Genomic DNA, 26529 nt, shown 5'->3' with positions numbered 1-26529 from the left:
AGGAAGTCTACAAGTAAAACAGGATGAAACTTCTTGTGAGCATTACTTTACTTAACAGCAAATGCAATTTCTCTTTGAAGTTTTTTTTTTTATACATTGTGGTATAAAGGTAGATTTGGAACAGAACTCTGGCAGATAAGAATTCTTGTCCAGAAGCAAATTCCTGCCTCCATACCACTCCGTTATCACTCTTTTCCAAGTTTTATCAACTCATAAGGAAAATATTACAGAGCACAGCTACAAATATGATATGGATTACCTGGTAACTGTAATGTTCATTTACATATATACAAATCTAATTGTCTGATGAACAAAGGTTTATTTCATAGAATCACAGAATCATAGAATCAGTCAGGGTTGGAAGGGACCACAAGGATCATCTAGTTCCAACCCCCCTACCATGGGCCGGGACACCTCACACTAGATCATGCTGGCCAGAGCCTCATCCAGCCTGGCCTTAAACACCTCCAGGGATGGGGCCTCAACCACCTCCCTGGACAACCCATTCCAGGCTCTCCCCATTCTCATGGTGAAGAACTTCTTCCTCATGTCCAGTCTGAATCTCCCCACTTCCAGCTTTATTCCATTCTCCTTAGTCCTATCACTACCTGATACCCTAAAAAGTCCCTCCCTAGCCTTCATGTAGGGCCCCTTCAGATACTGGAAGGTCACAATAAGGTCTCCTCAGAGCCTTCTCTTCTCCAAACTGGGAGAATCCCAATTCTCTCAGTCTATCTCCATAGGACAGGAGCTCCAGCCCTCTGATAATCCTCGTGGCCCTTCTCTGGACACGTTCCAGCATGTCCATATCCCTCTTCTAATAGGGGTTCCAGAACTGGACAGGTGGGGTCTTACCAGAGCTGAGTAGAGGGGGAGAATCATCTCCCTTGACCTGCTGGCCACACTTCTCTTGATGCAGCCCAGGATCTGGTTGGCTTTCTGGGCTGCAAGTGCACATTGACAGCTCATGTTGAGCTTCTCGCCCTCCAGCACCCCCAAGTCCCTCTCCTCAGGGCTGCTTTCCAGCCAGTCACTGCCCAGCCTGTATTCGTGCTTGGGATTGCCTCAACCTGGAAGCAGTGCAGGACCTTGCACTTGGTCTTGTTTGAACGTCATGAGGTTGGCTTGTTCCCACCTCTCCAGCCTGTCAAGGTCCCTCTGGATGGCATCCCTTCCCTCCAGCGTGTCTGCTGCACCGCACAGCTTGGTGTCATCAGCAAACTTGCTAAGGGTGCACTCAATGCCACTGTCCATGTCACCGACAAAGATTTTGAACAAGACTGGTCCCAGGATTGATCCCTAAGGGACTCCGCTTGTCACGGGCCTCCACTGGGACATGGACCCATTGACAGCCACTCTTTGGGTGCAGCCATCAAGCCAGTCTTTATCCATCTAGTGGTCCACACATCAAACCCATGTTTCACCAGTTTGGAGACCAGGATGTGGTGTGGGACAGTGTCGAAGGCTTTGCTCAGGTCCAGGTAAATAACATCAGTTGCTTGCCCCTCATCTATTAATGTTTATAGAAGGCCACCAGGTTTGTCAGGCAGGATTTGCCCTTGGTGAAGCCATGCTGACTGTACCAAATCACCTCTTCACTATTCTTCTGTCTCCGTAGTGCCTTCAGGAGGATCTGCTCCATGATCTTACTGGGCACAGAGGTGAGACTAACTGGCCTGTAGTTCCCTGGTTCTTCCTTCTAACCCTTTTTGAAAATGGGAGTAATGTTTCCCCTTTTCCGGTCAGTGGGGACTTCCCCAGACTGCCAGGACTTTTGGAATATAATAGAGAGGGGTTTAGCAACCTCATCTGCCAGTTCTCTCAGTACCCCTGGGTGTATCCCATCGGGTCCCATGGACTTGAACACTTTCAGGTTCTTCAGGTGATCACGAACCTAATCTTCACTTACGATGGGCAGATCTTCCTTGTGGTACCTGCCATTATCTTCCATGACTCCAGGAATGTGGCTGGAGGCCTTTGCAGTGAAGACTGAAGTAAAGAAGTCATTGAGAACCTCAGCCTTTTCCATGTCACTTGTGACCATTTCACCTGGTGCCTTTCTGAGGGGGCCCACACCTTCCCTAGGCTTCTTTTGACCATTAATATACCTGTAGAAATTCTTAGTGTTCGCTTTGACCTCCCTGGCTAGATTCAATTCAAACTGTGCTTTAGCTTTCCTAACCAGGTCTCTTGCTGGTCGGGCAGCTTCCTTATATACCCCCCATTCTAGCTGTCCTTTCCTCCACTCCTTGTAGAGTTTCCTTTTAAGTGATAGTGTGTCCAGCAGCTCCTTGCTCATCCAGGCAGGCCTCCTAGCATTCTTCCCTGCTTTTCTCTTTGTTGGTATGTATTGCTCCTGGGCACAGAGGAGGTGATCCTTGAATACTGAGCCCCTTTTCTCTCTAGGACTTCATTCCACAACACTTTGGCTAGCAGATCCCTGAAGCGATCAAAGTCTCCATGCCTAAAGTCTAGGGTTGTAAGCTTAGAATACGTCCTTCTGGTCGCCCTGAGGATCTTAAATTCAACTGCTTCATGGTCACTGCAGCCAAGGCTGTCTCTGAGCCTCACATTGCTTACCAGCCCTTCCCTGTTGGTGAGAACAAGGTCCAGCATAGCACCTTTTCTTGTTGGTTCCTCCACCATTTGGAGGAGGAAGTTGTCATCTATGCAATGCAGGAACATCATGGTTTGTTGGTGCCTTGCTGTGTTGTCCCTCCAGCAGATGTCAGGGTGGTTGAAATCACCCATGAGGACCAGGGCTTGTGACCTGGAAGCCACTTCTATTTGCCTGTGGAGGGCCTCATCTGCTTGGTTCTGCTGGCCAGGTGGCCTGTAGCAGACCCCTACAGTAACATCTCCTTCCCCTGTCTTGCCTTTAATTTTAACCCATACACTCTCAACCAGCTCATCATCCTTCCCCAGGTGGAGCTCCACTGATTCCAGCTGGTCACTGACATAGAGGGCAACATCTCCTCCTCTCCTTCCCTGCCTGTCCTTCCTAAAGAGCTTGTACCCATTTCAAAGGTCTATCTTACCTACCAATCACAAAAATTTATTTTCCCCTGATCCAAGTGATGTAATTTTTTTTATTATTATCTGTCATGACTACACACACACAAATATACCCCCAAGCCACTGCCTAAGACAAGCAGATTATAAGAACACACAGTGATACACCTGATACTGCACATACAGCAACTTCTGCTGCTGCCTTCAAAATTCAGAACAGACTTGCATCCAATCTTAGAGCATACTTATATATGCTTCATTGTACCAGGTACTGCAAATAGCACAGTAGGGCAAATACTAGATGAATTCAGTGCTGACTGCTGAAGTCTTGGTATATTAGTTCAATCTACGATTAAAATGAAATACGAACATCCAGTAAAAATATTTCAAGTGTTTCATTCTGATCAAGTTACCAATACCATACCACTTTCATAATTCTTCAAAACATACTTTGAAGTTACAGCTCACTCCTCATTCTTTTAGACTTTAGGCTATTTTATTACTTTTTGAGATGATTTAATAATTCATAAATTAATTAATACAAGGGAATCTCCTTTGGCAATGAAATTATAACAGTATTCTACTGCGGTGGTCATAGCCTGAAACTACCACATCTATGAAAAAAAAAAAATAGATTGTGCTTTGCATTGCAAGACCATGGGAGATAATGGAATCACTTAAACTTGAACTTCCCCAGATTAAATACTCTGACGTAATTGTATTATTTTCAGGATTTACTGGCCTTCACATGTAACGTACAAAGAATACAATGCATTGATTAGAAACTTAGCAGTAAGTTCCCTAATATCTGTGTGGATAACAAGTATTTCAATATTTAAAAATAAAAATGAATGAAAATCCAAAAACTAAAACAAAAGCTGAACATCCTTAGAAGAAGGAGAAGTTTAAAAAGGCTATCTTTGACTGGAAATTCAGAAATCTGCTGTTTCCTTTATTCTGCTCTTGATACTTGCTAATTTTTCAGTTTTAGGCACTTAAGGGAAAGTGTTTTATTCTATAGAACTCTTATTTTGCAAGTATGAGTGATGGGGATTCACAACTCCCATCAAAAGCATCCACAGGGAAAGGAAGGTGCATGTGACCAGTTTAACCTCACTTGCTAGACACTTAATTTTCATGTACAAAGAACTCAAGCGTTTAGTAACAAAAGCTTCACAACATGCAAGCTTTACAATGTAAGAAATTTTGGGGTTTACATGATTTGAACATGCCAAGAATAGCACAGCTATGCCACGATCATACACACCAAACAAAAAATGAGGACAACAAAGGAATTCATAATCCATATGAAACAAAGAACTACTGAATCCCTCCATAGTACTAGGATGCTGCAAAGGCAAATTTTGTCCAAAGGCTCTTGGCTCAATCAGAAGGCAGTAACATCAACAAACTCGGTCACATTAGATTCAGTTAATACTCTCTGCCTTTTGATTAGCTACTGACGTGGATCCTAAAGCAGGATCAGGTCCCATGGGACTGTGGGTTCTTTGCAGGTACAGCCAGCCAACAAAATAAACTCTGTTATGGGATTGGGGCAGAAAGATATTTATCAAAAAAGACCAAACCCAGAAGTTGTATTTATTTAGAAACACTGCATAGTTGCCTACTGTCACAGCTGCATTTCCAGAACAGATTTGAGTTAATTAGCTGCATTAAATTGGTTTTATTGACTTCTCTGCACTAATAATATTCAGATAGCAATAGAAGTTAAAAATCTATTCCATTATTCACCATGCACACTATTAGCTTTCTGAACTACACTCCACTTGATCAAAACAATTAGACAGTTTCAATCTCAAACCACCAGATCATCACTACTTAAAAGTAACAGGCCTCTCTTCTTACATCTAGAGATTCTTTATGACGTTATGTTGTTTAATTACTGCATTATGGAGGACTTATGCCCACCAGAAACAACAATATAGTCCTGATAAACCATTTTGAAATTTCAGTTTATTTCATAATGTCAGAAGCATATTTGTTCTCAAGGATCTTTTGTGTGGCTGACGTTAATAAAATGTTATTTCCAATATTTTACAAAACCTAATTTCTAAGCAGAGATGTTCATGAATCTGTCTGTTCTGTGAATATCTCTTAGCCCTTTTGAAGCTTTAACTTCAATTAAAGCACACGCACTGAAATAAAAGCACATGCCAAATACTACTAAAGTAAGCCTTCTTTAACAAGGTTTTGCTGATCATGTATCAGCAACAACACCATGTGTCAAGTGAACAAGTTAGTGCTGAGAGATTCCAGGTACCTCAAATAAAACATTTACAATTTAAGTAATTGTAATGAACATATTTTTACACTTTTCCATGCCAAACTTGCAAAGTCTTTATCGTACTATTTCAAGTAATATTAGATTTTTCAAAAGTTTAAAAAAAAAAAAAACAACAACCAAACTTATTATATTTCCTCTGTTAATGAAAGAGAAGAAAAATAAATTTGTCCGAGAAGAACTAATGTCAGATGCAGTGAATGGATTCAGTATACCACCATGAAAAACTCAGGAGGGAAGGCAGAGAAGGCTTTTTTCAGTAGTATGATACTAATACTGGCATAAATATATACTTCATAAATACTGTAGAACTAATTGTAATATTACTTAGTGCTAAAATTAGTGTACTTGATACTTACGTTTATACTATGCATAAATATTTCCTTAGATAGTGTATTGAAGGTGAAAATTTACAAACTTCCAGATTATTAGGAGGAGATTTATTAACATTACTTACACTAAAACAGGTTTTCCTGATATCTTAGGGCTGTTTAAGACTTCTATCATGGCTTGCTTTGTTTCTTCCATTCTTGCAATGTCACTGGAGTCCACAACAAATATTACACCATAGGACTCAGCATAGTAATTTCTCCAGATATTTCGAATTCGTTTTCCACCTCCTAAATCAAAGATAGTGACTTCAAACCGTCCCTGTTTAAGGTCAATCTTGGAAAATCCAACTGTTGGAGCCACATCTTCAGGAGACTCTGTCAGAGTTCAAAGAAAGACATTATTGAAAAGTGTCTTTAGTTATTTAAAGAGGGTTTTACATTGAGATTTGTGTAGCAAAATTCTTCACTTAAAAGTATGGAGCAAACACCATATTGACACCATATTGCTAACCACATATTTTTTATGTCAAGATTTTCCCTCTCTTGAGGTAATTCCAAATTAATGCACTCATCTCTCAATCAGCTACTTCACCTTAATGTAGATAGGAGCACAAGAGCCAAAAATGCAATTTATCATATTTAATACCACAGTTAAATTGCAGTGGTGTTCAGCATACTGCAGTTTTCAATGTAAACTACTTGTTTCCCTTTATTCCAGATCAGGTTTTGGCTTTTGTTTATTTTTGTTTTCTGGTTTTGAGTTTGCCTTCTATAGCTTTATGTTTAATACTTCTGCTTGCTGTCTCCCTGTCCAGATGTTAAAAAAAAAGAAGCCTTATAGTCATCTCACACCACTAAGCTGTCTCTGAAGGTGTGACTTAATTGGATCTCTGCAACAGTTTTATATAGCTTGGTAGCACAAGACAGGAGAAACACATGTAAAATTCAGCTTGTTGAGAAGAAATGAAGGCATAGTCAGAACCACTAAGCTCTGAAGAGCAGCGCAGAAGTTAATCACCATCAGCCTTCTGCTACCATATTCCTTTTTGAGAGAATCCTTCACCCAAAGCCAAGATAGGCATTCAGAACAGATGCCTTGGCCAGAATAGTTAATTAAGCTAAGACTTCAGTAAAGAAGCATCCAGGACCCCCATTTGTGAAAAACCACAGCTTCTAAACTCAGCAGATTTTATTTTGAAGAGTGTTTTGCACTGTGAACCATAAGTACGTACTCTTACAAGAAAGAAAAATGTCAACATGAGGGTTGGTGAAGGGTAAAAATTATTAATGGTGCTGAACATAAAGGGGTATTGCTGAAAAGTCTCCTTCCATGGTACAGTGAGGTTTCCAATCACAGTCTTCATGTAAAGACAGGGTCTGCCATATTAGCTGCAGCTCCATTTGGTAGGTATGATTTTGGTGACAATGTTGATCTGCGTAGGTTTAAGAGTCCTAAGAATTTAAATATACTTGGTTTCTACAAAAGCTCACCCATCGTAACTGCAGGATGTTTGGTGCACAGCCAAACATATTTGGTTTATCAATCCTGAAATCTAAATGAAGGTTTTAATCTCTGAAAACCCTGTTAAAGGAAAAAAAAAATTTGCTTTCTAAGTTAAGCATTACTCAAGCCCTGGGAAATAGTCACAGAAGTCAGAACTATCTTCTCCCTGTAGAAATACACATCTTTATCCCATTTTTCTTCCCCAGAAAAAGTGGGATATAGCTAATAACGCCCTTACAGTTGATTTTGAAACAGCACAGATGACCAAATAATGAAACACTCACATTTTCAGTGCAAAGATTCAGGAATATAAATGAGAGAGCATTCATAACTTTATTCACACTTTAGCAAGTCCATGAACATAACATGGATAAACAGAAAGTCACAGTGGAGTCTCTACGTCTGTCAGATAACTACTAAGCACACTCTTCTTATTACACAAGATTAAAGTTATTTAGAAAGGAATCTCACAAAAAGAAAAAAAAAACACTACAGTATTTTTGCTTTCATAAGCACAAATTTTATCTCTTATTATATCCTGTTTGAATGTGTCCCTCGATGGTGCAAAGTACTCTCTAAAATTGAGTGATTTGTTATACTGAATTAAGTGTATAGAAAATTGCTAGCGTTTTTTTCTGGTGATAAATAATATAAAATATAGAACCATCCTTATATATATATACACATGCAGTTTCTTCTTTTGAACCTTTTCATCATCATATGTTCTTACAATACTGATTTTTATATAAAGTTTACTAACAACTGTATGTAACTGGATGGTCACCTGAAAGCAACCTCAGCACACATACAAAAAATAATTTAAAAATCAAGTCCCTTGATTTCTCTAATGTATACTAAGATGTAAAACACAATATTTTGTATCACTGCATTAATTCAAAGTAATTATCAATTAGAATGTGATCTATAGTCTTCACAGTTTTTGTCTTACACTTACCTTACTGATGTAAACAGATGGCTTGCTTGTAGTTACAGCATTACTTCCTATTTGAACTACTGAAAAAAAAACTTATTCTAGTCCAAAAATAGGCTATGATGCTCAGAACAGACTTTGCTGCAATGTAGCATTTTGCACAGTTAACAGTGCTGTAGCCAGTTCTAGGCACATATACACCAAGGCACTCTGAACATTAGGACTTGGTGTTTCCCAATTAAGATAATTAAATGCCTTTATGGACTATCTTCTCTGTGGACTAAGGACTCTAATGCTACATGGTGTGATGCCTTGAGAGGCAGTTCTTTATATACTGTCTACCTTGCCTCTATACCATAACATTACACTTGAAAAAAGATGTAACAGCATGGTAGCAACCTTGTTGAATTACCACTGACTTGTTCTACATTAGCTCAACATGACATTAAGCACAGTGGCAAATGAGCAAATGCAGAGTTTGCTCTGCTGCTTCTCTGAGCATAAAGTACATGACTGGGAGCACCTGCTTTCAGTTATCTTAAAATTACTTGCTTGATATTAAAAATCGGGATCTTTATGTTTCAAAGATAAGATCTCCTTATCTTATCTGCAGGTCTTCACACAACAGGACCTGTGGCATGCTTACTTTGGCAAACCACTCTTGTACTACTTTTGGTGAAAAAACTACCAAAATTTTCTTTCAGCAGTATGGGTGAGAAAGATAAATTAAGAGATGAAGCAATATTTTTTAGATTAAGATTATGGAAAATTAGTAATTGTACTCTTTCTTTTAATTAGATAATAAACCAATTAATTGCTTACCTCCTTGAATTCCTCGGACTGTAGCAGTTTTACCAGCATTATCAAGACCCACCATTATTAGTGTCACCTTCCTCCACAGGAAAACAAAACAAAACAACAAATATATTTCAAATCCTTTTGTACCTCTAGATAGACATCACTTGTTTTATTACTTTTTAATACGGATTAGCACCCCAAATAGTAGAAAGAACACGTATCAAAATACCAAGCAGCAGGCAGTGTTGTGACTGTGTATCTGATGTTCAATATGTCAAACTGTCTGACAGAACAGGGTATGAAATGAGAAGACTAATATTGTGCTGTACGTTCATATGGGACAATGATTTTGCTTTCAACTTTTATTTGCCTGCTGAAATAAAAGGTATGCTCTTTTTTGGTGTAGTCATGGTCTCTAACAATTTCTGTAATTTCATTTCCTTTCCCCTGTATTTTTATTGTCTCTCTGCCTCAAAGTCGTGTCTATATTATAAATTTATTTCTATCTCAACCAATGCATCTGAACAACACTATGCAGTATATAAAATACTTGTGCCAGATGCTGTAAATCAGTAACACTGATACTCATTACGCCTTTGTTTCAAGCAGGAGCAAACTGGACTGCACATGTACAAACCAGTGGTGAGTATGTACAATATATTAACAAATGGGTATACAGGTTAGAATTTATCCAAGGAAAGATTTTAAGTAGAACAGTAAGTAAAAGCTTGTCTATGTGTACACTTCAATTGTTCCTCCTATTTACAATGACTCAGGAGTCAAAGGAATTTTTTCAGCTATATGCTCCTTTAAGTGAAGGAATGCTAAAACATTGTTACCTCCAGCCTTAAAACTATAATAGCTTCATTGTACGTTATACAATTTATGCAAATTCTTTCAGAAGATGCAAAAACCTCTGAGGAAAAAAAACAGTAGGATCATTGCAATAGATCTCACATTCACTTGCATTGAAGAGCAAAATTCTCCTACGAATGTGCAGTACAAAAACGTGTGATGTACCCTTTATTTCCTTTCCCCATAGTTTGCAGGGTTTGAAGCAAACGATGCATTATCTGTGCAACTCTATTAATTGGAGGGAAAAGGATGAGGGATGCAAAGTAAATGTGACAGGAACAAATGAGAATAGTGGAATTACATAGGTGAGAATGGCTACTCACAGAATCCAGTATTAAGATGCTCAGACAACAGTAAGAGAACAAATATTACACTGGGGTTATGGTCTACTCTTTACAATGAAGTGTTTTAACACATTACACTTTGGAATCTCAAAATGCAAAAACTATCTCAATAAGTCAAACAGCAAATAAACTTTACATAAACATTCTAGCATCACCCCATAATGTTCAACTTGAGGAAGGACAGTATTTTGAACTATATACTTTCCTGATGTCAGAAAAAAAGTACCTGTTTTAGAGAAAACAAACATTTCCTTTTTAGGTTCAGAAGACATTGATTCTCTCTTGGAGAAAAAACTTAAGGGTTTTATCTTGGAATCAAAAATTATGCAATACTCTTATATAGCAAAGAGTAAATCATAAGTAAGTAAGAGAAAATGAAATAGTTTGTGAAGGTCAGCACAGAAATGTAAAATGTTTCCACATATTTACCTAACAGGTTCCTGCCATCGTTTTAACCAGCTGCAGCAATTGGCCATTAGACTGAACATTCCTCTTCACTAGCCATTCAGAGCCACAAAAGCTAGAGAAACAATGTGGGCAGGCCAGAACAACCCTGGAAGGAAGATTGCAGAGGACCAGATGTCTTGTCTTGGCTAGCAATAAAACAACAACAACAAACAAACAAACAAAAAAACAACAAAACAAGAAAACTCCACAACAAACCAAACACACAACAAAACAAAAATAAAAAGGAAATGCAGAGTTAGCCCCTACATATAACTATATCCCCAGCAGTCTATTCAGCGTATGTCACACTCAGTAGGCCCTATCACAGTTGCATTATGTCTTTCACTTTCCCATCCTCCCACACTTCATCTGCCCCTATTTTACATTATCTGGGCAGCAAAAGCACAGTATTTATAAATTATATTAATGCAAGACCAGGTCAGGCTAGATGTGGCTCTGAGCAACCGGATCTAGTGTGAGGTGTCCCTGCCCATGGCAGGGGGTTGGAACTAGATGATCCTTGAGGTCCCTTCCAACCCTAACAATTCTATGATTCTAAGACCACAGAAGGAAATCTGCAAGTTAGAGCAGTAAGACACATCAAGCTATGAAATTCCAGTGCTTGCCTCACTAATACATCTCACAGCTCTGCTGACAGAAAATAAGGAACAACTTCAAGCATGTAAGAACATAACAGGATAAGACATAACAAGCAAAGAATGTTCTACCTGTTAAATATATTCATTTAACTATCAATTTTTTTTTTTTACACAAATAGAGCCCTCAACAAGGAAACTGGGCTGTCTAGTGAGTACTTTGACGAACTGGGAACTTAATACCTAGTAACTGTCACTAATTTGTAGTCTTCAATCCAGAAAAGGAAATCGAGAATATTTCTTCTTTCTGATGTTGCACTATGGAAAAAACAATGACTGAGAATAATTGTGTGGCTGTGTTTATTTCTTTATATGCACGCACAGATATGAAACAGCAAAGCTTACACAAACCATGCAAAGGTACAAAGATGCAAAAGCTTTAAAACTCCCTAGTTATTCACCTGTAACAATCCTATTATGACCAACAGCAGCTGCTCAGGTAAAGACCTTTCACCAGCAAGTGTGTGACAATTTTACTTCATGAGTTCAAACCTATAACCTGCCCAGCAGGACGATGTGACAACGTACAGAGTCTGGCTCTTATTTTCCTGACAGCAGTCTGTATGGTGCTGTGCTTTCTATTTTTGGCTAACTGGCTGCCGATAACACAGTGTTTGCACAGCATCAACTCTTGAGGGCTCCTTCCCACTGTGACCTACTCCGGTATTCTTGCAAAGGCCAGTAGGCTAGAATGTGCAAGAGGCTGGGAGGGCACACAGCCAGGACAGCCTGCCCCAATGGATGGGAGGGATATTCTATACCATATGATGTCATACTCAGCAAATACAGGCCAGAGAAAACAGGAGGAAGATGGAAAGTTCATGGTTACTGCATTTTTCTTCTGTAGCAACCATTAAGCATGCTGAGGCCCTGCTTTCCAGAAAAGTAGCTGAACATCTGCCCACTGATGGGAAGTAATGACTAATTTATCTTTCTGTTCTGCCCGAGCATGCAGCTTTCTTTCCCCACTAAACTGCCCTTACCTCTATCCTCAAATCGTCCATCACCCTATCCCATGTAAGGGAGAAATGACCAAGTCACTAGGTGAGTGTCTAGCTATCAAGCAGGACTAACCCACCACATTCCTTCTTGGTGCCAACATGGAGCTAAAGACAGTAACAGTTTTGATCTGAGCACATTACAGTTGTTAATTGGCAGGCTCCTGTGCTGGTCACTGAGCTTGCTTACATTACCGTGTATTAAGAGCCCACTGCTTGTGGAAAAGGCTGTTTAGATTGCACCTCCCCTGGGAAAAAGCAAAACCATTTGTGGCATTATGTTTGCTCAAGTACATTTGGTAGGTACTGTGGAAGCATGGTGAAATCCAGTGTGTATCTGAAGGAGATTTAAACTTGGGGGAAATAACACATGATTTGAGTTATATGTTACAGGAACAGTACAGCAAGAACCACTTGAACTAAAGGAAGATGGGCCTCCTGAGGAACTCAACCCAAGTGAGTCTTGGCACCCAATAGTCCAACATGCCACCTTCCCAGCCCTGAGTGACCACTTCCAGAGATGGAGACAAAGTCATCAACAGTTCTTATTTGGGGAAGAGGCTTGGGCAGGGGGTGGGGCTATAGAATAGGGGAATAATATCCATGCATAAATAATGGAACAGGGGATCATGGTTAATAACAAACCAATCTCTCTTCCAGAGATTATCACAACCTTTGCAGAAGGAATGTGTATTATCACCTCAGCTCATGGGCTCATATCATCTTGATCCATTTTTATCAGCAGCTTAAGTTAAAAAAAACCAACTGGATTCATATCAGAAGAGCTGAGATGTATGCAGATATTCCCTACTGCCAACTTGCCTTCACAAGCAGATTAACAAAGAGCAGTGACCGTCTGAATGACCACAGCGAGTTTCCTAAAGCTTTTTTCTCAAACTTATTTTTTTAAATAAATTACTTTCCCATTTTAATTTATAACTAACCTCAAACTATAATAATTTCAAGTTATACAGAAAACTGAAGTTCCCAAAACTGTCATCTTCCCAACCTAGACCAATAGAAGTGGAAAAAAAAAAACAAAGGAAATATCCCTAACAAACATATTTTGTCCCAAATAAACTATGGTGGTTTAGCTACTTTATACAGGTTGTATCTAAGAACTTCTCCTGATCTTATGAAGCTGCTGCATTCAGGGATGCCTTTGTGTGGATCTGCCATTACTCAGTGTCAGAAACAGGTCAGATTTCTCCCACAGCAGAGGCAACAGATACTCTTTAAATACTTATATCCCATTATACAAGACCACATGAGAATAGCTTTTCCCCAGAAGAGTTTAGTGTATGAAGTACAGAGAAGTTCCTAAAAATGAAAGCAAAATGATTCAAACTATTACAAGCACTAAACTCGAGCTCAAAAAAAAAAAAAATATAAAACCTCCACATGCAGTGGAGTATGGCACATTCCTCAATCCACAAGCAAGTACCCAAAAAGCGAACCTTAAGAACATAGCTACACAAGACTTTCAGCTAGTTCTGCACGATGTAACAGCTCAATGCACAGCACACTGACCATAACATTTTCAGTGTTTCAGCATCATCACAGAACAATTTCCATCCCGTATTATAGATTGTCAAACTTTGTAAATTGTCAGAAAAGTGCTCTGAAGTACAGACAAGGCCCATAGCATTAAAAGATTCACAAGAGTGAAGACAACTATGTCATAGCAAAGACATCTTGTTTCAATACAAAACCATAAAGGCAGTTGGGCAGGAGGTGACAACTAAGAATGTATTTCCCAAACATGCCACTATAGGAGGAATGGCCATTCAATACCACTAAGAAAATAATGGTAGACAGACTAATCACACTGTGTTATTTTGGAGATATTATGCTATATTTGGAGTGTTATGCTATTTTGATCTCTGAAGTATGTATGCAACATACTACATGTTTTTTACATGCTGCATTAACAGCATTCAGAAGTTGTTCCAGATGCTCTGTCAGCTTGAACTCTTTATGCTTCTTGAGGTGATGCAAAACCAATATGCTGACAAGCTCAGAAATTTGTCAAACCAGTATACCATTTAAATAGCAGGTCCAAGGACTAAGAATTTCAAAAGACCCCACTTTTACACAAAAGAAAAAATGTACTACAGAGACTAAGAAAAATATGACAGATAATCACATTAACTCTTAACACTCTAAGATCAAGAGCTCCTTAGCAGCCCATATGTTATGTGATACAAAATACTGGGCATTTGCAAATTCAACATCCAAAATTACCTGATGAATAAGTTTATATCCTTCCATATAACACAAGCACCTTTTACACGTTTCACTGTCACTTTACATCAAGCTTCTGCTATGCTAGAGAACTTTTTCAATCATATCAAGCTTTCACTTTATTTAAAACATAACTAAACAAATCATTTAAAGCTCACCCTCCTCACAACTTCCTCCTGTGATGTCTTTTGTCTGAATTTTAATTATAAGAACATACTGTATTGTATTACGAACAGCAATGAAAAGTGATTGAGCAGTGAAGGCAGCATATTCTACAAAAATCTGAGCACCACCGTTCCTGCCAAAATTGCAGCGTGGTTAATAAGTGCAGGAAGCTCAAGCGACAACTGTAGTGTCTTGAAAGGCTGAAGCAATAAAAGTTATACACGAGAAATAGTTCTACGACCATCAGTTGCATTGTAAAGAAAAGTTACTAGAAGACTAGCAGTTCAAGGGAGTTTCTGCATTTTCCACTCGCAGTCCAACCCCCCTTACATTTCCAAAAAAGAAGCAACCCTAAAATCCAAACGTTGATTCCTTTGCTTTTCACTTCCACTGTAGGGATACTTTTTATGTTTTATAAACCAAATATTTCACACAAAAATCTATGCTCTGTTGCTTAAAGACTTAGACACAGACTTGCCAAACACAACCTGTGTGTCTCCATACAGGCACATACCAACACGGTTTATTTACACAGCGAGACTGGAGGCGAGCTGCAAGAAACTCGGGCCGAGACTGGTGGAGCGACCCTCCACCGCGACGACCTGAAGAAGGCTCTATGCCGTACCACGGCGCACGCCAGCCTCAGGTCTGATCCGAGCTGCCAGGCTCTCCTCTCTCCTCTCTCCTCTCCCGCGGCACCACTGGCGCCCCGCTGCACATGGCGCTCCTGGTAAATCAGGCCCCGGCAGGGCCGGGGACAAGTCGTACAAATGCCTCACACCAACAACTGCGCGGCCCCCGTCCCCGCCCTTACCGGTCGCTCCGCAAAGGCGCGAGGCGATGAGGCCACGCAGTCTGAGCACTAACGGGCCCACGCTGCCCGCCCGCGCCCAAGGGTGTTTCGAGCCGCACTGCCCGTCCCCGCCATAGCAGAGGCCACCGGGACTGGCGTTGCCCCAGGCAACAGAAGGCCGCAGCCAAAGGCGGGCAGCAGAAAGAGGTGGCAGCTCCCGAAACGGCAGTTCTTGAATCACGTGCCCTGCACTCGGCTAACCCGAAGCCGCTCATTGGCCGAAACCGAGATCTCCGAGGCAGCGGGGACGTGTAAGCAGACCAGTAACCCCTAGTTACCCCTAACGGAAAGGGGGAAGGGACAACATTGCTGGCAGAAACGGAGCGTGAAGCCAAGCTACATCAGCGCTCGGGAAGAAAGGTGCAAGAGGGCGGGCCCGCGGCCAACCAGTAGGAGCAGGCTCGCTGAGGATGAACCAATTAGGTTTGAGGGGGCGAGGACAGAGCGCTGGTCCCTGGTGCCCCTGCTCAAAAGCAGCTCGCGTGCCCCGAGATGGCGATATTTGCCAGCAGCTTGCACAGCTGCTCTGTACCACTCTTGCTGCTGTGAGGCCCGCCATGGTTTGCGCCCTCTTGCTCGCTGTACGCGGCGCGCGGGGAGGACGTCCGCACACTCCCCCGGCTGCCGCTGCCGCAGCCGCCGCGCCCCGTGGCTGGACCTTGGCGCGGCCTGGCTTCGGGTCAGGCGCGAACGGCTTGCGTCTGCGAGGCGCTGACCCCGGCGCTCTGCTGACGCTCTCGCAGGGCAACGCTGCCCGGACACGGCCCAGCCTCCACACCCCGCCTCGTTGCCCCTCCCTCCTGCCTCCAGAGGCTCGCCTGCCGCCGCCGACCTGGTCGCCACGCAGAAGAGCTGCCGCGCAGTTACGGTGCTGTGCCCAGTGTCGGCCGCCCTCTCCCCACTCCCCATAGCGATGAGGCCGTGGGGTAGACGGTGCCTCCCGCTGCTGGTAGGCCTGGCAGTGGCCATCGCCCTTACGGAGGCCGCGACCTGTGAGTGACACAAGGCGCGGGGAGCGGGGTGGCGAAAGGCGTGCAGGGCCGGGACGCGACGATGGCCCTTAGCGCCCATCGTGCTCCCAGCCGCACGTCCGTTGGCGCCTAGGACGGGCTGCGAGTGGTTCTGCGGCAAGCTGCCGACCCGCGCCGTTGCCCGTGGATCTGGGGAGTGGGTGCCGCAGGCGGCTGCTTTGGGATCGCGGTGATGGGCGGTCCTCCCCGTGCGGATCGCTGTATCGTGCTTCCTTTCTTGCAAAGAAGCTATTGAACCACCACCGCGTTGGTGGAGCTCCTTGATCTCGAAGGTTTTGGCTGTTCTCTCGAAGCCAGCGGTTACCGTTAGGGCAGCAGAGTTGCAGTTTGCGGCTGGTCGCGGCTCTGAAGCTGGTCGCGGCCGAAATACAACTCTGCAGCTCAAGAGAAAGTATGCCTTCGCTTAGAAGAAAAATACCCGATAGATCGTGGTCTCAAGAGAGACCTGTGGAGTACGGGGAAGTGACCCTGACTTAATAAGGTCAGAACTATCAGCCTAGGTAAGAACTACTTGCTGTCACATACGGATAAAAAGAAATCTAATGTTATGCTTATGTCTTTGATACGAAAGTTTTTGAGCTTAGTAGTAAAATAAGACTATATTCACAACAAACAAAATTACAGGTTCAAAGTAAGCCTGTTTCTGACGTGTTTCACTAATGATTAAACAGGTAGAAGAAGAACCTGATGTTTACTATTCAGACTTCTGCTTGAATGCAAGCAGAAGGGATTCAAACTATGATTCAAACAGCACAGAGGAACGAAAGCTCTTTTTATAACATTTTTTAACAAGTCCTTAAATCTTCTAAGAAATATTTTGTAATGTTCATTTCTACTGTTCCCATCATATTTTTGGTTTCTCTTACCTACTACATACCTTTATCAGTTTTCTCTTTCATGAATAATGGGAAATTCAAAGTTGTCCTTATTCAACCAGGAACATGTGAATTGTCTGTGGTCCATGTAGTCCATTTTCTGCTTCTGGCTCTGAACAGTGACAGAGATTTCTGGAATGGGGAAAAAGGAAAACAGCTGCTTAACATTGCAGTTTGTACCGTTCAATAATCATAAAGGACAGCTGCCTCTCTGGTACTCCTAGTGCAGCTGTGTTTGGTCCAACATCTAGTGAGGGATATGTTTTGGATAAGAAGGAACAGGCAGACATTAGCAGTGTATTGTCTTTATTTTGTTGGCTGTATAAAGCTTAATGTCACTTATGAGCATTTTGGGAGACTAGTTACTGAAATTATGGAACTGATTGCAACATAATAGCTGTACAAGCTAGATACAACCTAGATCAGGTGACACAGAAATGCATCTAGGTAGGTTCTGAAATTCTCCAGAGAAGGAGGCTCTACAGCCTTCCTGAGTAGCGTGTTCCTTTACATTTTCCCTTATGTTGAAGTGAAACTTTTTGTGCCTGATGCCCCTTGTCACCACCTCCACCCTGTAGATATTTATAAGCATTAATAAGATGCCTTCTTAGTCTTCTCCAGGCTAAAGAGCTCCAGGTCTCTCAATCTCTCCTCATAAGAGAGATGCTTCAGTCCCCTAACTACCTTTATTGCCCCTCTGTTGGACTCTCTCCAGTAGTTCCCTATGTCTCTTGAACTGAGGAGCCCAGAAACAGACACACTACTCCAGAAGTGGCCTCACTAGGGCAGAGTAGAGGGGCAGAAGCACCTTCCTCAACCTGCTGGTCACACTCTTTGTAATGCACCCCAGGATATCGTTGGCCTTCTTGACCACAAGGGCACATTGATGGTTAATGGTGAGTTTGTCTACCGGGACTCCCAGGTCCTCCACTGCAGAGCTGCTTTCCAGCAAGTCAACCCCTCACCTGTACAGATGCATGAGGTTATTCCTCCCCAGATGGAGGACTCGACACTTGTGTTGAACTTCATGAGGTTCACCTCTGCCCAGCCCTCCAGCCTGTCCAGGTTTCACTGAGTGACAGTACAACCTTCTGGTATGTCAACCACTGTTTCTAGTTTTGTATCATCAGCAAACTTGCTGAGGATACACTGTCCTTTCATCCAGGTTACTGATGAATATGTTGAACAAGTACTGACCCTGAGGAATTCTGCTAACTACAGGCCTCCAACTAGACTGCACCACTGATCACAATCCATTGTGCTCTGTCATTCAGCCAGTTCTGTCCATGCTTCTAAGCTTACAGCTATGAGGATGTTATAGAAGACGGTATCAGAAGTCTTGCTGAAGTCAAGGTAGACAACATCCACTGCTCTTCCCTCATCTACACAGCCAGTCCTGTCATCATAGAAGGCTATCAGATTGATCAAGCATGATTTCTCCTTGGTGAATTCATGATGACCACTCCTGATAACCTTCCTTACCTCCATATGCTTGGAGACAGCATCCAGAATGAGCTGTTCCATCACCTTTCCGGGGTTGGAGGTGAGGCAGACTGGCCTGTAGTTTCCTGGGTCCTCCTTCCTGCCTGATGGAGTGATATTGGCTTTCCTCTATTTCTCAGTCACCTCTCCTGTTTTCCATGACCTTTCAAAAATGCTGGAATGTGACTCACCAATATCCATAGCTATTTTCCTCAGCAATTAAGGATGCATCTCATCAGGGCCCATGGATTTGTAGTTGTCCAGCTTGTGTAGATGATCTGGTACTCCTTAACTAAGGGAGAATCATTCTGTGCACTTTATGAAGAGAAAATCTAATCCATTGCTTTACCAGAAAGATAGTCTTACCAGAATGAAAGCAAATAGAGCCATTTAAAGTTACAACTTAAGCCACATCAAATACATTTAAGATGCTGTAGCAGAAAAGTGTCTTCAGATCATGCATTATCCAAAGATGCAGCACTTCAGAGTGCTTCAGTTTTGTTCTCTGTCACTTCGTAGAGACCCTCAAGTAATGAGTTTAGGATGGTATGGGTTTAGTTACATCTGTCTAACGTTAAAGCTGTTCTCCTTTCAGGTTCTGGGCCTCTTTAGTTGTTCTTTCTAATAAGCCTTCTAAGTTTGTTCTTCCCTGTTAATACATATACATTTGAAGGCCGTTCTCTGACACTTGGCTGATGACATGTCTTAGAAGTGCTCTGGGTTTGAGGTATTACATGCAGGTATCATAACCTTCACACCATTGTACTAGCCTGAGAGGTTAAATTGGGTGAAAGCTGATAAAAGAAGGGCAGGTGTAGAAATGTGGGGCTGTCTAGTAAACGAATGTCAGCCATTCTCCTTAGCTCCATCAGCTGGACTTTTTCCAATTATGCTCATCCATTTTTCTTTTAATCACAAGGTATGTTCAAAAAAAAAAAAGGCAGTGTAATTTAGTTGCTGTTCCTGTAGTGTTGTGCCCTCTATAAAGAATGTTGAAGCAAACAGACATCATTCATTTTTCATATAATTTCTCAACTCACTTACTTGTTAATAATTTCTGGAAAAGCCAATAAAATTGCAGTATAAATATACGTGAAAATTAAGTAATGGCACATAATATGATGGATCTGAAATATAAAAGCTAGGATTGTATTTTATCTTGGTAAAATGTGAATGTGTTTCTAAATTGTCTGCCTTGATATTTCACAGGATATCATTCTCAGCTTTAACTTTGCATTTTTCATTACAGGTTTTGGGTTTTGGTTTGTATTGGTTGTTTTTTTTTTTTTGGTTGCTCAGGACTTTCTGTGTTGAAGGGTTCCCCCGCACGTAGAAAGCAGAATCCCTTGGATTTCTTGCCCACGTTTTCTGAAATGATAGCAAGCAGCAACCCCTAACTAAGCATTTCATTCCAGATTCTCATATTGGTTCAGTGCTTAAACTTTTTAAAATATGTTTAAAAATAAATAACAGAGCTCTTTTGTTTCTACAAAGTTTTATCTCAACAGTATGCCTCTCAGTTCCTGGTGAGGAAACGTCGAGCAAATTCTTTTATGGAAGAAAGAAAGAAGGGAAATCTAGAAAGAGAGTGCATTGAGGAATTATGCAATAAAGAAGAAGCCAGGGAAATCTTTGAAAATAATTCTGAAACTGTAAGTTTCCAGTGAATATCTACAAGGTAGATAGTAGTTCTTTGCAGAGAGAAAGCTAGAAGTACATAGAATGCAAAGGTAAAAGAACCCCAACATGCAGACCAAGAATTGGTTCAAAATTTCTTTGTGTGTAGAACCTTCACAATTAATAATGAAGACTGTGTAAGCAAAGAGAATAGTAGAGTAGATATTAATTTCCAGTGGGGATCACCAGTTTTAGACCACAGTTGTCTGGAAGCATTCCATGTGGGGAAACACCATTGTCTTCAACTAAGATTTTACAGAGGATGCATGCATGGCAGTTCAGCTCTTTAAGCAGAGATTAGACATATTACTGCAGGCTTTTTTTCCTAGTGGGGGGAACTCCTCAGTTCATTCTCACTGCACATTGTTTAGTATTAACTGTATTTTATTCAGCTTTGTACTATAAAAGGTTCATTACAAAATATATATGGTTAAAATATATATATATATGACACAGCAGACTGTGTCAGTTCCTTGTTTTCTCTTTTATAATATTGCATGTATTTGGATATAATGATTGATAAGTTTAAATATTTTCAGTAATCAATAATCAGGGTTTTTTTAAACAATTTCTGTTTTAGTAACACTTTTCACTTTGTGAAATGAATTGCATGTGAGATGTTCAACATATTCCAGGTGCTTTTGTTTATTTTAAGGTGTAGAGAGACAAGATCCATTTGAAAAGGCAATTTTCAAAGTCATTTTGACACATAAGTCATTTTCATTGCCTTCAATTTGAAAGTGTCCGATTCAGTGCAGGATCTTAATCAGAGTCTTGTGTGTACTAAATATTCTTCTGTCTTAGCCCAAATAATGGTGATATAGAAAAGTTGGTCTGTATTCTGTGTGTCAAAATGGCTTTACTTCTTTTGTAGTTCTATTACAAAGTATTACATATTACAAAGTATTCAGAGCTGTATTTTTCTGTAATTCTATCTTAATTTTTTTCTTACTCATTATTTTTGGTTTCTTTCTGCAGGAGTATTTTTATCCCAAATATTTAAGTAAGTACAAAAAAATATAAACAGCTCTGGTGTATAATTCATTAGTCTTCTTACTTGGTTAATACTAGTTTAGTTATTCTGCCCATAATGCTTTTATGAGCTCCATACTGATTATAATGCATAGTAGATCCTAGGCAGCTCTGTGTGCTTAGATCCTAGCAGAGGCACTCAGAAGACTGGTCTGTATCAGCTGGTTTTAATATGCATGGACAAGTTTTCTAATTAGAACTGTGAGAACAGACTCTTTGAAGATGCCATGCATAAGCTGATGTAATTTCAGTTTAAATAAGTGTTTGAATCATAAGCAGGTTGTGTCTATGTTTGCAATTGCAGGTTGCCTTGCTGCCCATCGAGCAGGAATTTTCAGGGTTATTGCAGTAACTCCAGATTCTCCAGCTGATCTAAGGGCTTGTGTCAATGGTAAGTGCTGCTGTTAAATACTTTACCTAATTCACTCAGATCTAAGAGCACATGTGTATGTGGCTAGAAAGCAGTTCAAGTTGGCAGAAAAAGAGATAAATCAGGCAAACTCAATAGTCTGATACAGAATTTGACAAAGAAAATACTGGGCAAGATGCAGAATTTTCGGAACAAGTGTTGTACATGATTGTTTTTAACTTTGTGAAGCATTCTGGAAAAGAAACATCATGAACTTCAAAATGGAAGGCAGAATTCTTCCATTCTTACTCTGTGCTCAACTGTGTCTTTAATTGGTATGCCTGACTGTACATCTATCAGGTCCTGTTCTGTCAGTTAATGGAAGAGACCATTTGGTTAATTCTCCTTTATACCACCTTTTATCCGATGGTTGTACTGTAACCCTTCATAAAGTGGGTAACATTACTGGCTGAAGAAAAAAACCCGGAAACTTGCTGGAAAACATAGTGATTTGCTATTTGCTATGAGACACAAGATCACAAAGCATGAAACTTGTGATGTTGGTCAAATATTTTAATTTTTATGCCTATATATTTAAGTCCAGTGTGAATTGCGGTTTTCTAGTAAATTCATAGGAAGAATTGTGTAACATATTCCCTATTTGTCACCGTTGCTCTCGAGACTTCTTAAATCTTGTTACATCAAAGAAGCTTTCAATTATTAACCATCTGACACTATTCCATCATTGAAAACAATGGAAGGAAAAAAAAGGCATAACAATGGCACTGCACATGGTTTGGATAAATATATTTTCCAGATCTATTGGCCAACGTGACTTCTGTCACAAAATAAAGCGTAGTTCATAGAATCATACAATGAACCAAGTTGGAAAAGACCTCCAAGATCATCCAGTCCAACCGATCACCCAGCCCTAAGCAATCAACTAGACCATGGCACTAAGTGCCTCATCCAGTCTCCTCTTGAATGTCTCCAGCGATGGCAACTCCACCACTTCCCCAGGCAGCCCATTCCAATGGGCAATCACCCTCCGTGAAGAAATTCCTCCTAATATCCAGCCTATACCTTCCCTGGCACAACTTGAGACTGTGTCCTCTTGTTCTGCTGCTGGTTGCCTGGGAGAAGACACCAACCCCCACCTGCCTACAACCTCCCCTCAGGTAGTTGTAGACAGCAATGAGGTTACCCCTGAGCCTCCTCTTCTCCAGGCTAAACAACCCCAGCTCCCTCAGCCTCTCCTCATAGGGTTTGTGTTCCAGGCCCCTCCCCAGCTTTGTTGCCCTTCTCTGGACACGTGCCAGTACCTCAACATCTCTCTTGAATTGAGGAGCCCAGAACTGGACACAATACTTAAGGTGATGCCTCACCAGGGCTGAGTACAGGGGAAGAATAACCTCCCTTGACCTGCTGACTACACTATTCCTGATATAGGCCAGGATGCCATTGGCCTTCCTAGCCACCCAGGCACACTGCTGGCTCATGTTCAGCCTACTATCAACCAGCACTCCCAGGTCCTTCTCTGTCTGGCTATTCTCCAGCCACTCTGTCCCCAGCCTGTAGCGCTCCATGGGATTGTTGTGGCCAAAGTGTAGAACCTTGCACTTAGCCTTGTTAAATCTCATCCCATTGGCTTCTGCCCACCCATTAAGCCTGTCCAGGTCCTTCTGGAGGGCCATTCTACCCTCCAACAGATCAATACCTGCTCCTAACTTTGTGTCATCTGCAAACTTACTGATGATGGACTCAATTCCCTCATCCACATCATCAATAAAGATGTTGAACAGGCCGGGCCCATCACAAATCCCCGGGGGACACCACTGGTGACTGGCCGCCAGCTGGATGTGGCACCGTTCACCACCACTCTCTGGGCCTGGCCCTCCAGCCAGTTCTTGACCCATTTCAGAGTGAATCTGTTCAAACCACAAGCTGCCAGCTTTGCCAGGAGCTTCTTGTGGCAGACAGTGTCAAATGCTTTGCTAAGGTCCAGATAGACTACATCCACAGCCTGCCCTGCATTCACCAGGCGGGTAACCTGATCATAAAAGGAGATCAGGTTGGTCAGGCAGGACCTGCCCCTCCTGAACCCATGCTGGCTGGGTCTGATCCCTTGACCATCCTGCAGGTTCTGTGCGATTTCACTCAAGATGACCTGTTCCATAACCTTGCCTGGCACCGAGGTCAGGCTGACAGGTCTGTAATTTCCTAGTTCCTCCTTCCAGCTCTTCTTGTAGATGGGCCTCACATTGGCCAGCTTGTAGCCATCAGCGACCTCTCCAGTGAGCCAGGACTGCTGATAAATGATGGAGAGTGGCTTGGCCAGCTCATCTGCCAGCTCTCTCAGCACCCTAGGATGGATCCCATCTGGTCCCATGGACTTGTGAGGATCCAAGTGGCTCAGCAGGTCCCTTACTGCTTCCTCCTGGATTACAGGAGGACTATACTGGTCCCTGGCTCCATCTGCCAGTTCAGGAGGCCAGTTGTCCTGAAGACAGCCTGTCCCACTATTGAAGACTGAAGGTGTTAAGTACCTCTGCCTTATCCTCATCTTTTGTTACTATATTCCCCTCTGCATCCAATAAAGAGTCGAGGTTGTCCTTGCTTCTTCTTTTGCCATTAATATATTTAGAGAAATATTTTTCATTCTCCTTTATGGCTGTGTCCAGTCTAAGTTCTAAATGGGCTTTTGCCTTTCTAATTTTTTCCTACAAAACCTGGCAACATCCTTAAACTCTTCCTGGGATACCTCCCCTTTTTTCCAGAGGTGAGATACCCTCTTTTTTTCCCTTAATTCCTTTAGAAGCTCCTTGCTCATCCAGTCCGGTTGTCTCCCTTGTCGGTTCCTCTTCCGGCACATGGGCACAGCCTGTTCCTGCGCCTTCAAGAGTTCTTTCTTGAAGTAAGTCCAGCCTTCCTGGACCTCTTTGTTTTTAAGGCTGTTTCCCAAGGAACTTTCTGAGTTAGTTCCTTGAATAAGCCACAGTCTGCCCTTCGGAAGTCCAGGATGGAGGTTTTGGAGATGCCCTTCCTGGATTCACCGTATATTGAAAACTCAATTATTTCATGGTCACTGGACCCCAGGCAGCCTCCCACCACCACATCACCCTTCTCCAGCCCTTCTCTATTTGTAAACAGCAAGTCGAGCAGGGCTGAACCCCTGGTAGGCTTGCATAACAGCTAGGTTAAGAAGCTATCCTCCATACACTCCAGGAACCTTCTAGACTGCCTCTTCTCTGCAGTGTTCAATTCCCAGCAGATGTCTGGCAGGTTAAAGTCACCCACAAGAACAAGGGGAAGTGATCTTGAGGCAGCCTACAGCTGCTTGAAGAAAATTAAAGCAACCTCTTCTTCCTGATTAGGTGGTCTATAACAGACTCCAACCAGGATGTCAGACTTGTTGGCCTTCCCCCTAATTCTTACCCACAGGGACTCAACCTGATCATCCTTAGTCTCAACCTCCATGATGCCCAAAGTCTCCCTAACATACAGGGCCACTCCTCCAGCCCTTCTCCCTCTCCTGAAGAGTCTGTAGCCCTTGATTACAACACTCCAGTTCCGAGTGTCATCCCACCATTTTTCTGTGATGGCAACAACATCATAGTTTCCTCCTGTACCAGGACTTCCAGCTCCTCTTGTTTGTTACCCATCCTGCGCGCATTAGTGTACATACACTTCAGCTGGGCTGCTGGTTTTGCCCCTGTCTGAAGCTTAACACCTTCAGCCTCCTTTGGTTCATCTCTAGTAATGTTGTACTTGCTCCCTTCCCTCTTCAAGCCTAGTTTAAAGCCCATTCATTCTACTCTTTCTCACTCTCTGATCAGAGGTTGTGAGAGGAAAAGATTTTATCAGAGCTGTGTGAATGTTCAGAGTTTCTGTATTACCCATTGCAAACAACTAGTTTTCTTCGTAGTCATTGTATTTCTTCATTTGATTTCACGTTATAAAATAAAATTATTGGTCAGTCACCAGGGTAAAGGAGAAATAAAGTGGTATGCCTAAAAATTTCAAGCATTTTTAGGACTTAAAACATTCAATGAAATTTATCCACATTTCTGGAATGCAGCTTCTACTGAGAAAGTGGAATTTAAAATTCACATTAAAACTATATAACTTTTTTTAAAAATATCCTTTCACTGAGACAAAGATTTTGTAATATTGATACCACAATTTTTTAAAAGTCCTCTTTCTGATTTTTTTGAAAATGAAAAATCCAATTTGCCTAATGAGAAACAATAATTATAAGAATTAGTTCATAATAATAGAGTAACTAGTTTGAACTTCAAGCTGAAAAAAACCCCCAAGCAATAAAAATAACAGTGCAAAACAAAATTGAAAAATACTTTTGTTGTTTTCAGATTTGTCTAAATGACATATTTCAGTACACAAAAGAAGATATGGTTTAAAGACACATATTTCTGGATAGACAATTACAGAAAACTATATGTATATTTTCCTTAACCCGCATCTAGGAGGGAAAAGGAAAATTTTCGGAAGACCTTTTTTCATACTTTTCTAATTCAAGCAGGTATCTCTAAACATCTGTATCCCATAAATTTGCATACCAAATTGCATTTGAAAACAAACACTTTAAAGTCCCTGCATTTTTATCTATCCAGTTTACCATGAC

General features: G+C 41.5%; 2 protein-coding genes across 2 annotated transcripts in view; one reads left to right on the top strand and one right to left on the bottom strand.

Moving 5' to 3' along the window:
- The window catches only part of ARL13B (ADP ribosylation factor like GTPase 13B), a 59219-nt gene extending 48653 nt beyond the window's left edge, over window positions 1-10566 (bottom strand). The window contains exons 1-3 of the mRNA XM_054383436.1: window positions 10508-10566; window positions 8904-8974; window positions 5772-6021 (exon numbers count right to left, since the gene is read on the bottom strand). Coding sequence (XP_054239411.1) covers window positions 5772-6021; window positions 8904-8974; window positions 10508-10566 — 380 coding nt within the window. The remainder of the gene's footprint in view (window positions 1-5771; window positions 6022-8903; window positions 8975-10507) is intronic.
- A 5788-nt stretch (window positions 10567-16354) lies between these two features.
- Window positions 16355-26529, top strand: part of PROS1 (protein S) — a 35972-nt gene continuing 25797 nt past the window's right edge. The window contains exons 1-4 of the mRNA XM_054382403.1: window positions 16355-16433; window positions 20324-20481; window positions 21485-21509; window positions 21843-21929. Coding sequence (XP_054238378.1) covers window positions 16355-16433; window positions 20324-20481; window positions 21485-21509; window positions 21843-21929 — 349 coding nt within the window. The remainder of the gene's footprint in view (window positions 16434-20323; window positions 20482-21484; window positions 21510-21842; window positions 21930-26529) is intronic.

The sequence above is a fragment of the Indicator indicator genome, chromosome 1 (genome assembly GCF_027791375.1).
Source record: "Indicator indicator isolate 239-I01 chromosome 1, UM_Iind_1.1, whole genome shotgun sequence".
NCBI classification, from domain to species: Eukaryota; Metazoa; Chordata; class Aves; order Piciformes; family Indicatoridae; genus Indicator; species Indicator indicator.
The sequence above is the reverse complement of the archived record's forward strand: the minus strand, read 5'-3'. Positions and strand labels throughout refer to the sequence as shown.